A 12,079-nucleotide genomic window follows, 5' to 3' on the forward strand; every position below is an offset into this window, starting at 1 on the left:
AGGCGGATCGGCGTCGCTACTGAAGAATTCCGAGGCGGAAACAGCGCGAATTCGAAGATCCGGGTGAGGCGACTCTGATTCATGCTCTCTCCAGGGGGTTGACAAGTTAAAATCGTAAGATAATTGGAATTAGAGACATAAATTTCTCGATCGATAATTGACGTGTTAATTTGAATAATTAGTCGGAGGTAAAAATAGAAACGAAAGAATCTCGCGAGCCGACCACCTCTTCGCTGTGGTAAAGGAGGGCAAACAGTGGCAATATTGGCTACCGTATGGGTGCTACCGCGCATTGGTCGTTGATATTTGAAGCACGCAGGCGCAACATACACAGTAGCCAAAACGCGATGGCGTCAACAAAGCCACCGGACCAAGTCTGGAAAAATCCGGGCAACTTATCGAACAACAGTGCAGTCATCTGACCCATGACCCCGTGACGGGCGAGGCAAGGGCGCAGGCTACCAAGTCCCTGAGGGCTTTCCCAGCATTCCACCTACTCCACATCTCCCCTGAGGGAGCTCCCAAGCCACCAATGTTGCTGAGCTCGACGAGAACGATGCGAAGATCGACCATCGTCTTTTTTTTTTACTTACGTTTTATTACGGTCGGGGAATTTTACTCTCGCTGAAATTTCGTCGCAAATGAAGAGATTTCTGAAAATTTGAACACAGTTTCAAGACTCAGGAAGCACCAATTTCAATTCAAACAGCAAACGTTCTCAAGTTTCTCAAAAATTTTAAATTTCAAAAACTGAAGATTCTTTAGGCTTTGAAATTCGACATATTTATTTAATTTTTAGAGTATATTCTTAAATTCTTATTCTTTGGACTCCAAAACGTGAAAAGCAAACAAAAAAACTAATACATTTATAGGTAAGTTATACAGAGTGATGGAAAAAAAGGCGCCCAAGAGTTGAAGGAAGTACCATGTTCTTTTCACTTAAACCATCTCAGAAATCAAAGCAAAATTAATTTAAACCCAGGAATGGGTTCACACTATGGATTTTTTTTCAAAGGAAAATCTTGACAATCCTTTCTAATAAAATTTGACATTTGGCAATCTTTGTAATTAAGCAACTAATACTAATTGCAAGAGTTTTACAATGTTGCAACATTGCAACAAAAATCTTCTACAAAGCCAAGAAATGGTACTTTTAAAACCTTAAGAAACTTGGTTTAAAGCACTTTTTTTCTTTTTTTGATACAGAATATCATTAGTTGTAAAAAATGTAATGTCTAACAATGAAATTGTTATAAAATGTTTACCTAAACAGAGTTTGATTGTTTATAAACGAAAACTTTTATCTTAGTTAAAAAAGCACAATTTTCGTTTTGGTTTTTAATTTTGGGTTCAGGAAAGAATTAGCTGCAACATAATAGGTAGCATCGTCGTCTTTTTTCATCACCCTGTATAAATAATAAAGATTTTGAAAACTCGAAGATCTAGGAAATTTAAAATTTTAAACAAATTCTTTGTAGGTATTTTAGAGCTTTAAAAATTTTCATTTTATTCTCTTAAATGCGTTGGGATAACAATCTAAATCTTGAAAAACCAACAAAAATTGCGAAAAGATTTGTTAAGCTTCTATAATCTTTCTATTCAATTATACTTTATTTTTTGGAATTGTTGCCAAAATTTTGATTTTCATCTAACAGTATAAAATATAAAATATTACAATTTTTTGTACGTTTTAGAATTGATAACAATTAAAGTAAAAAAATAAGCTAAATAACTTGTTGAGTTTTGAAATGGCTTTGAAATGTCCAATTTTTAAAACCATTTTATAATATATTTAGATTTTTGAGATCTTTTAGATCAAAATTTTAAAATATCTTAGGATTGTCTAAAATTTTTTGTAAATTTTGGTTTCAAAACGTTTCAAACTAGAAAAAAACTATTTTTTTGGGCATTGCTAGTTTAGAAAAATCCTTAAAGTCATAAAAATCATTTAATTTAGAAAATCTATGTAGGTAACTTTATAATTTTTTAAATCTTGATTTTCTAACATTTCTAAATATTTTGCAATTTCCAAAATTCTTAGACCCATCAACTGTTTAATTCTTTATAATACGAACATAGTAAAACCAAAATCACGTCTTTTTATCAATAGAAACGTTGCAATAAGATCCGTCGGAAGAGTTTGAAGCTCAGTTTGAAGACACTTCGTCTGATGAAAAGCACCAAACTATCAAAAATTCTTTATCGAAAACCTAAAATTCGGTTCACACATTTTTTTTGGTCAATTTTTGGTGCATTTTGGTGTGATGGTGGTCGATTTTCCAATTTTTCGAAATCAGTGGTTTGAAGGTGAAAATCATTTATTTTGGTTCGGAAATTTCCCATGCCCCGTTCGCACTGTTTTTGTAGTGACCGCAAGAATTTTATGTAAATTGCTTTTCACATTCCACGTAATGAGCCATCTCTGTTTTTTTATTAGCGATATGAAAAATTTTTCTTATAAATTGATAGCCTGTTCGGCGTTAAAAATAGTAATTTTCGTCGCTACCGACTCGAACATTTCTCATTAAAATTTAATTTACATCTCGGATGTGACAGAATTTAATGCTTTGAAATTTATCGTATAAACCACAGTCGGCATTTACAACTCTTGTAATAAATTAAAATGAAAAGCAAGAAATACACTTACGGTGCGATTGTTACAATGCAGAAAATTTTCCCGACGCTCTCACTCGCGGTTAATAAATTAACCTCTTGAAGTTTCAACAACTACTTGTAATGAAATAATCCATAAAGTGCCGGTAGTCGTAATAAAAAGCACAACTTGTATGCAAAATGTAGGAATAATTAAGAATTGTGGAAAAGTGGAAATAAAAAAAACCAGACACGAATTACGCATCGTCTCATTTTAAAAACTTAATCAAGGGACCGTCGCCGCCGCTACTTTCTTATAGAAAGTCGAGATAAAGCCGATTTTCCGTTGTCGTGTGTTTGACTTCTGGTTTAAGCGGATCCGCGGAGGTGAGCCTTATGCCAGGGCCTCTTAAGGGGGGTCCTCAGGTAGGTTGGACTTAGTAAGCTCCAGAAGGGGGGCAGAGGGGCACGAGGGAGCCCTGAGCTACACACTACTGCTAGGATCATTGGGCTACCATCTCTAGTTTGGTACAGAAGCAAAACTTAGAACTACTCCTGAAAGATTGTTGGCGAGTTTAATACCATCGCACCCATCATCAGCCTCGCATGGTCCAAGGTTAGTACAATTTTCTTTTAATTATCGCGATTTCGAGGTTCGTCGTCTAACGTCGCGTCCAAGTCTCCAGAAATTTCTCGGTTATGTTACACCCGCCGTTACGCGTTCCTGATCAAAAACTGTGATTGGTCGACAGCCAGATCCGACGTTTAATTGGCCTCGCGGTACCCAGTAGCTCGCGATTGTTACGGCTACCGTATACCAATAAAACAACTCATATTATCCCCACCAAATCTTATAACCAGTAGCGAGTCGGCGGGGTAGCTGTAAAACAAGTAGCTATCTAGAGCGCGCTGTGGGAACAGTGTTTCGCTTTTTTCGGTTCAAACAGTTTTCGCCAAGATATGGCATTAAAGGCGCACCCTTTCGTATTGAATGTCACTGGAATGGACAATATAACGTGTATTTATGCTAATACGCCTCTGTACCCGCCCTTCATTGTTGGATCCCATTGATATTCACCATTGTTCCGATCAGATTTTTTTATTTTGGGTGGATGCGAGCCACGAATCCACGATAAAAGGTTCTTGACTCTCAATTTTTACCTCACCAAAGGTCACCAAAATTTTGGCCCACGCTGATATATCTAGGTTTCGACACGTTATTAGTTCAAAAAGGTCAGGTTTCACTATTCAGATGAGGCTTCAAATGATCCCAGACTCAAATTTGCACCTGCTAAACTTTCAAAATTTATTATTATGAAAATCTTGATAACTTGCTAAAGTGGACAGCTGTGGATGGACACCTACGCGGTTACGTGGGTATTATAGTAGCGTGTTATTATAAAGTTTTTGTTTGTTTGGAAATTAAAATATCAGATTTTTGGAGAGCTAAATGCGTGGTTCCGCGAGGACGGATTCAGTGTTAAACGCATTAAAATGGTAATCTCAACGATTCGACTTTCTTAGTTTTGTATTTTTCTTTTATTTATGTAATAGCCACAATAATTTTTCAAAATTGTAATGTATTCTTGGTTGCATAAGACAATATTATGATTACCAACAAACTCAATATTTTTATTGATTTAACTAACTTCCAATTTTACCGTCGAAATTAGCAAAAATTGCTTGATAACTTTCCGTTTTTATTATCGACGACACTTCTTGTACCTTCAGCGACGAGTTTCTAATTTTCTTACTCAAAATTATCAGTCGATCGAATAAAAATTACGTCGGAATAGGCTTTGGAATTTAAAATATGTTGGTAGCACTGCCTGTTTTCTCTTTGACAGTTTGAAATTAATTGTTGTCATTGCTAAAATGTGTTATATGATGGATTAAAACTGATAAATGACACTGCTACTACCAACATGAAAAGATTTTCTAAGTCCTAGTTCTTGTTTCTTTCGGTTCTTTAGAACTTATTTTTAAGGATTTTCAAAGTGTTTATTTTTAAATTATTGTTACGTTCGTAATACAATCGTTAAAATTGATTGAAAATTGAAATTGGCTTTGAAATTGGAAATAAGTTGGCAACTCTTTTTGTTCTGTTAAAAACGTTTCTTTGACAGTCATTTCTCAAAAAACATATTTGTGTATTCAAGTATCTATGGCAATTTTTTATTTCTATCAAACTGTTTAAAAGGTTTCAATTTTTTAATAGTATTTTTATTAATTAATTGTTCAATCGAAAGAATGATTAACAAAAAACTATGTAGGTAGGAATATTTTTATTTACCTAATAAACTTCCTACTATACCGACTAAAATTAGTAACAATTTGTAGATAACTTATCGTTTCTATTATCGGTGGTAACTTTGTTTACAATTTTATTATCGTTTTGTTCTACTTTTAGCGCCGAGTTTAATTTACAGTTATTTCTGATTTTCTTATCAGTCGGTTGAATAAAAGTCGGAGTAGCCTTTGGAACTTAAAACATGTTGGTAGCACTGCTTCTCTTTGACAGTTTGAAGTCAATCATCATTGATGTCATTGCTAAAATGTGTTTTATGACAGAACAAATCTGATAAATGACACTGCTACCAACGTGAAAAAATTTTCTAAGCCCCAATTCTCGATTTTTTGAGTTCTTTGAAACATATCTTTAAAGTATTTATTTTTTAATTATTGTTACTATGCAAGATTATCATTGGAATTGGAAAACAGTTTAGAAAGATTTTAAATGGAAAAAAAGTTGGCAGCCGTGTTGGTTTGTGTTAAAACGTCTCTTTGACAGTCATATCTGTGACAGCTTTACAATATCAAACTTGTTGCCAACGTAGAAAAAATATATCTACGTCAATTTTTTTTATTTATATCAAACTGTCTAACAGCTTTTAAAATTTTCTTGTTTTAATTTAAGCCCGCTTTACAGAAGCTAAATTTAATCTTTAGATTAAAGTTACTGTTTTTCACCAATCAAATGACAGCAATTATCAAACTACTTGCGAGATTAACTTAATATCAAACAAATTATTGTGTAAACCGCCCTTAATGTATTTTTATTTATTAATTGCTTAATTGGATTTTAAAAGTTCATTCTTGTTAGGTAGCATTTTTTAGCATCTGTAATTAATAAGTAATTTAAATTTAAATTACTTTGTTGCATGTTTAATCGTTCTAATTAAAATTAATTACTACCTGCCAATCCCTAATTATTTCTGTAAATTTATCAAAAATGTTTGTTTATTTACTTCTGGTTTTGCGTTGACTTTTGCTTAGGCAAAAATTGCTTATTATTAAATAAGCATGGAATAATTATATTTGCTTAGAAACATTTCTTAGAACATTATTATCAATAAACAGAATATTGTCAATAAATAAATGATAATTCGTTAGTGAAAAAATTCCGTTTGAATTGATAATTTATTGTAAACCGTCGGCAAGTCATTTTTCCAAAATTAAAAATGAACATTAACCTTTGGAATTTTTTTCCTCCCAAAATCGTGAATTTACAAACCACCGGTAGACCTTCGCTGGTCACTTTTTTTCCGAAAATATCTCCAAAAATTCTGATTCACTTTTGTGGTTTATAAACGGTGAAACCACAACGGTAGCCCTCCATCCTGAATCAGCAGAAAACTTAAAATTGAGAATGTTTATTTATGTTTCCACACAGTAGCAGTCGCGTCAGCGTATAAATAAACATTTTTTTATAGTAATAAAGCGTAAAATTTCTCTGAAATCTCCATTCATGAAAAATCTTGTTTACTCAATGAGAAATATCTCCGTTAGTCACTTATGATTTTTGAGGTCGCGCCTCCAGCTGTGACACAATTTTATAAATTTGGCTAAAGCTGAACATCTTCGATTTCTTGAATCACCGCGACATCAATTACTCACTAATCGGAATTCGTGAAATGTTTCATTAAGCCGAACCCACACTGTTGCGCCGGCTTTCCAACGATTTATGTTGTATAATTTTTCTGAATTTTAATGCAGATCTGGTCGGTAGGCTGGCGCACAAAATTCCAACACAATTTATCATAGAGATCGTCCATCATCATAAAGAGCAGAACCTTTCTATAACAATAACCAGTCAACACCGCCTTCTTTGATTCCCTTTCGAATGTTATCCGACAGATCGAAATGCCATCCTTGTCTTACGAAAACAACACGAGCGGTGAAACAAGGAGCGGAACATTTGCAAGTCATCGAATTATTAACATAAAGTAATTGTTGTCATTCCTTTTGACACATTCTTTAGGACGGCGGTTATCAGAGGATGAGGTTTGTGTTTGAGTTTCTTTTTCTGGTTATGTAAGAGAGCGAGTTTTGGACACCGTGACCAAATTTATTGTTGGCGGGACGACGATTCGTCAAAGGTCAGAGATGACCTCACTAAAGACAAGAGGATGCACAAAGTTCACTATTAATTGCGGATATTCCGCTATGACGTAGCAAAAGAAAAGAGCGATAAAAGATTTCACTACAATGACGTCGACTATCAGTGACGAATCAAAGTAACAATTTTATTGACAAATAGCGTTTCTAGTAATGCCGCGAAAGTAAATTAGTTCTAATGACAGCAGTTTGCTTATCTTTAACAAAATACAGTTGTGATAGCGCTATTAGATCATTGATAAACCAGCTCATAAAAAAATACAGTGCCGAGCAATAAAAATGGTGATTTGATGCCCAAATTTTATTACTTGCAATGGTAGGTATGTACCATGGCGAAATTTGATGGTTTCTTCAGCAAAAATTTGGAATTTTCTTTGATGTTTCTGGATATTGACAGTCACCTTCGTGTCATTTATCTTTGATAATGACAGTTTTTTATTAATACTTAAATGGTACCTACAGTCGCGGCCAAATTATTTCAGAAATTCTTCTGACATTTTGAAAATTTGAGTGTAAAGTCCGTTTTTTTTTTTTAAAAACCACCAACACCGCAATCTTCCTCTGCATTACAACCGGCAACGTTGCCTAGGGAGATTTTTGGTGAAAAAATAGTTGTCAAACTTGATGACATTTCTGAAAATTAAGCAGTGTTTCCGTTAAAAACGTTTCTTTTACAGTCTGTTGGATTGCAAATCAAAGGATTTAATAGTGAAAAAACTCGGCACAGCCTGAAAGGCCGTTTTGTGTAATCAAATTGTCAATTAGGCAGCTAACCTATTTGATTTTATCACCAAAAAGTCACCATCGACGACGTTGCCGGTTGTAAAGTGGTGGGAGAGTGCGGTGTTGGTGGTTTTTTAATAAAAAAACGGACTTTAGTCTATTCATTAATGTCAATTTAACGTGCAAATTTCAATCAGTTTCGTCAAATATGACAGTAATAATGAAATTCATAAAGGGTGCTTTACACTTCTTAAGAATAAAATGACTTTGATGTTTAAAACAAATTGGCCACGTCTTTTTAAGACCGCGTTTGATGTCCTAGGCCTCTAAAAAAAAACTAGTTAGATTTTTGAGTTTTTTCTTTAACGGTTGGTATCGCAAGGGGTCACTTTAAAAGAGGTTAAAATGTTTATTTTCAAAATAGTTCTTAGACGAGCAACCTTGAAGAGTAAAATTCACTAGAAGAGATTTTTTTTATTTTGTTAAATTTGTAGACATTGCGTTGATGACACATCCGAAAATGCTTTTAGAAGTCTTCCTCTTGCTTCGACTCGGCTCGCATTTTCACTCAGATTTCCAAAAAAGCATTTTCCATTTTTTAAAGAATCAAAAAAATCTGATTTAGTGACTTTTACTCTTTAAAGTTGCTCTCCTAGTAACTATTTTGGAAATAAAACATTCTAACCTCGTTTAAAATACTTCAGCACACTCCTGTGTCAATTGGTGACAGTGCGATCCTACCAACCGGTAAATAAAAAATATCTAGTTTTTTTTTGGAGGCGAATTAAACACAAAATTTTAGTTGTTTATATGTATTGACTTCGACTAGTTTAAATTTGAAACGTCAATCACTCATTTAGAGAAATTTTATCAGTTGGAAAATGCGTTGGTAGCACCGCATTCAAATCGAACAATTGAAGATTAATAAATTAAATTCAAATGCCAGAATTTCGTGCTTCTGTAAATTTTTGTTTTAACTTTACTTAATCAGTTAACCTTATTATTTTCGAGGGTCATTGGGCTTCACAACGGCACACAATTTGACACAATTGACACTTATGCAGTGATGCCAACCGGCAAAATAAAATCAACTATTATAAACGTCAAATTTGACTGCATCACAAATGTCATAAAAAATGAAACATTTATCTGTCATTTTCGTGGCGACAAAGTTTTGTAAATGACAGTTTGGTCTTGCTTTTTTTTGACATTTTAAATGTTGATCAAAGATTGATAATGAATTTGACGCTATTACATTAATGAAAACTTATTTGATATAAAAATTGTGACCAAATAAGTCGTCTGTAGTCACAATTTTTTTTTATTTGAACGTTTTTTATCGAAAGATCACGTCGAAATCCAACCAGGACCGTATTTTATAAAATTTAAACAAGTTCTTAAAAGTGTCATTTTTTTTCATTTCAAAAAGATCTATGGTTTCCCTGAAAAGTTTTTTTCGTTTCAAAGTGTAAAAAATGCATGTGGTAAATATCGCAATATAGGTAAAGGCGTGTTGAAAAGCAAATGATGACAGCGTGTATATTTATGGCCCAATTAAAAAATGATACATGGAATGAATTGGCGTAAAAATCGTTCCGGAATAAATCTCGAATTTAATACTATTAGTTTGTCTCTTTTAAATAATTTACGATGCATTTAAGTGCGTCAAATTTCATTTTTATGAACACTGTGTATATTTGCTTTGGGTCGTCGGCGTCCGCTCAACGCTGAGACAATTTGTCGCAATTGTGGATAAAAGATTAAATTGCGGAGAAAGAGTTTTTTATGGTTTGAATCGTAAATCTGCCGGCAAGTGCCTAAATTTTATGTTTTTACGATGTTAAAAAGGTGTCAGCTGTAAAAATAGCGTTGGTTCCATAACGTAATAATTACAAGTGTAGGAAAATAATTGCTACCACAATGGCGGTGGGTGCAAGTGGCGTTTCCGGCTCATTTACCGGTGACAAACACGTGTCTCATTTAGTATAGATTACAGTCGGCTAGATCGGCGGCAATTACACGCCAATATTCACTTACATATTACTGTTCGACTCGGAATTCTTACAAAACTGCAGGAGTGTCGTGTACTAATATGTAACGAAGGCGGCGGTCGTGCGAATGTAACAAGTAGGAGGGAAAATAACCTTTCACTCTTTGCCTGCAAAGACGCCACTCGATGGGCTCCCGATCCGCACCAACGCACTCTCCTGCTGAAGCAGGATCCCGATCAGTGAGTAATCGTCCGAATCTGTTGCAGGAACCTGCAAAATCCCAGCTAGGATTCACATCTGTTCATCGCGCTGAGTAATAGGAACAGATAAGAATCAGACACGATGTTTGCGATAATACAGATTGACAACGACGTTAGTGGGCGCGAGTTCCGTAGAAAAATGCGCCCAAAGTACGAATTCATCTGCAAGTACTGCCAAAGGAAGTTCACCAAGTCCTACAATTTGATGATCCACGAGAGGACCCACAAAAGTCCTGAACTGACCTTCAGCTGCGAGGTTTGTGGAAGAGGATTCAAGCGTCAGGACAACCTTAAACAACACAGGTATGGATTTTTCTTTTAAGCTACTTCGTTTTTAAGACTAACATGAAAACGAAGTGGCTCTGTATATATTATTTCATCGTTTAACTTTCTAATGTGTTGGTATTTTAGATGTAATCAATGCATATGGCGGTAAAGGGCTCCTGACCGAAGGGTAATCCGGCCCTGTCTTCTTTTATTGCAATGTAAGACTTTAACACTTTTATTACTAACACTTCGGGGCCTTTACTAACGCTTCTTTCAAACAATAATGGTGACCGCGCTAGTTCGTTCTTTAATCCTTTTTCGTTTTCAGGACAATACACTACTCTACCGCTCCGGACTACAGCTGTTTTTCAAGATGCTAACCACGGAAATCTTCAGTATTCCATATTTATTATGTTATTGCATGTTGTAAATATTTAGTTACTTTAAGTTGGTATTTATAAAATTCCGTTCGAAACAGACTACTATTCGTCTAGTCTAAAAAATTAACAATCAAATTGTCATTGTTAATAAGTGCAATCCTTATCGACCTCATCGAGGTCCCGCTTTGTCCTAATTTTTTATTCATAACGTACTAAACCTAATGTAAATGTCTCGTAGTTCTCTGAGTACTTTTTGCCCTGCAAAAACTACATCAGCGCTTATCTTAGTTAAGTTAGCTTTATATTTATTAACTAGAGCTTTATCATTAAAAAGTTGAAACAGTCCAGAGTTTTCTTCTCATCCATACGGAAATACCTCTCTTAAATCGTCTTCCTCGGGCTCTCGGTGGTTGGCAAACATGCAACGGTAGCTTTCACCGTTATTACATGTTTTCGTTCCAAGATCGTGTATAACAAGGCTTTTCTTGATCACACGGTGCAATTTAACTAGTTAAGTCGATGGGAATATCGTCATTATCAGCGATTAGTGTTTTGCTCGCTGTTATTACCGTGGCGATGGCGCATCCACCAAATTTTCCAATTGGAAAATACGTTTATTTATCGATAGTCATGATCGTGATTACGAGGTTTGCTTTTGACTCATCGAAAACAATATCCGGTTTCGGGACCAAGACGATCTAATGACATCACTACGCCTCATCCTAGATACTAATTTTAACTTGGAAAACAAAGCAAATTTAAATACAGCTGACAAGTTTTTTCATTTACGTCGCTTTCTTACATAAACGAACGTCACCGGAAAAAAAACTATTTATTATCGTTGCAAATCTGCTCTCAATCTGTCATCGAATCAAAATGACATTGAAGCACCCTTCAGTAATTTAAATAGATTGGTAACCCTGCTGGCACCCTTATGCGGCAAACATTGCTACCAACATTTCATTGAATTAAACTGATTTTGACACCAGTACAGATGTTCGTTTTTTTAACTCTTTTTGAACAAATTTGGGGAAATTTTGCTCTTTACGATTAAACTTGTCCAGAAAAACTTTTAGAACTTCTGTTTTTTGTTCTCGCAATTTTGGTGTTACTTTAGTTTCTTTGCAGTTGGCATGGGAAAAAATTTTCATGTCGTAACTAGCACCACTGCAACAATTTTGACGTACGAAAACCAAGTATTTGAAAGATTTGACAGTTGTTGGGCAAAAAAACGACATACGTTAAAAATGCAAAATTTGGAGATCTTTCGGTTTACAATTTTAATTTGCAAAATCTATCGAAGTTCAGTTGTTTAATAATAACAATTTTCTGTGGGCTGAAGACCAAAAGGCGCCCTAACTACAAAAAAAGTTTAAATTTCACCATAAACATTGCGTTTAAAGCAGCTGAGGCAGCAACCGAGGCAAAAATTTTGACCCGAGCGAAATTCTCTCTATTTTTCTGTGCA

General features: G+C 34.7%; 1 protein-coding gene across 2 annotated transcripts; it reads left to right on the forward strand.

Moving 5' to 3' along the window:
* Positions 1 to 3,037: 3,037 nt before the first annotated feature.
* drm (odd-skipped family member drumstick) lies at positions 3,038 to 10,954 on the forward strand. Of its 2 annotated transcripts, XM_088041125.1 has the most exons (4): positions 3,044 to 3,208; positions 9,971 to 10,267; positions 10,376 to 10,449; positions 10,560 to 10,954. In XM_088041125.1, exons 2-3 carry the CDS (start codon positions 10,047 to 10,049, stop codon positions 10,398 to 10,400), a joined length of 246 nt encoding a protein of 81 aa, XP_087897251.1. In that variant the 5' UTR covers positions 3,044 to 3,208; positions 9,971 to 10,046; the 3' UTR covers positions 10,401 to 10,449; positions 10,560 to 10,954. The 2 variants fall into 2 exon arrangements, with proteins under 2 accessions (XP_087897250.1, XP_087897251.1); XM_088041124.1 differs by lacking the exon at positions 10,376 to 10,449 and having other exon boundaries at positions 3,038 to 3,208.
* Positions 10,955 to 12,079: the final 1,125 nt, after the last annotated feature.

This window comes from Gnatocerus cornutus, chromosome 7, assembly GCF_029298725.1.
Source record: "Gnatocerus cornutus isolate USDA-ARS CGAHR chromosome 7, icGnaCorn1.1, whole genome shotgun sequence".
NCBI lineage: Eukaryota > Metazoa > Arthropoda > Insecta > Coleoptera > Tenebrionidae > Gnatocerus > Gnatocerus cornutus.

Bases quoted from the DNA above. Each gene is read 5' to 3' on its own strand.
- drm (XM_088041124.1), top strand. From the start codon at position 10,047: ATGTTTGCGATAATACAGATTGACAACGACGTTAGTGGGCGCGAGTTC. The intron at 10,268-10,559 runs GTATGGATTTTT...TTTCGTTTTCAG, and splicing joins GACAACCTTAAACAACACAG to GACAATACACTACTCTACCG.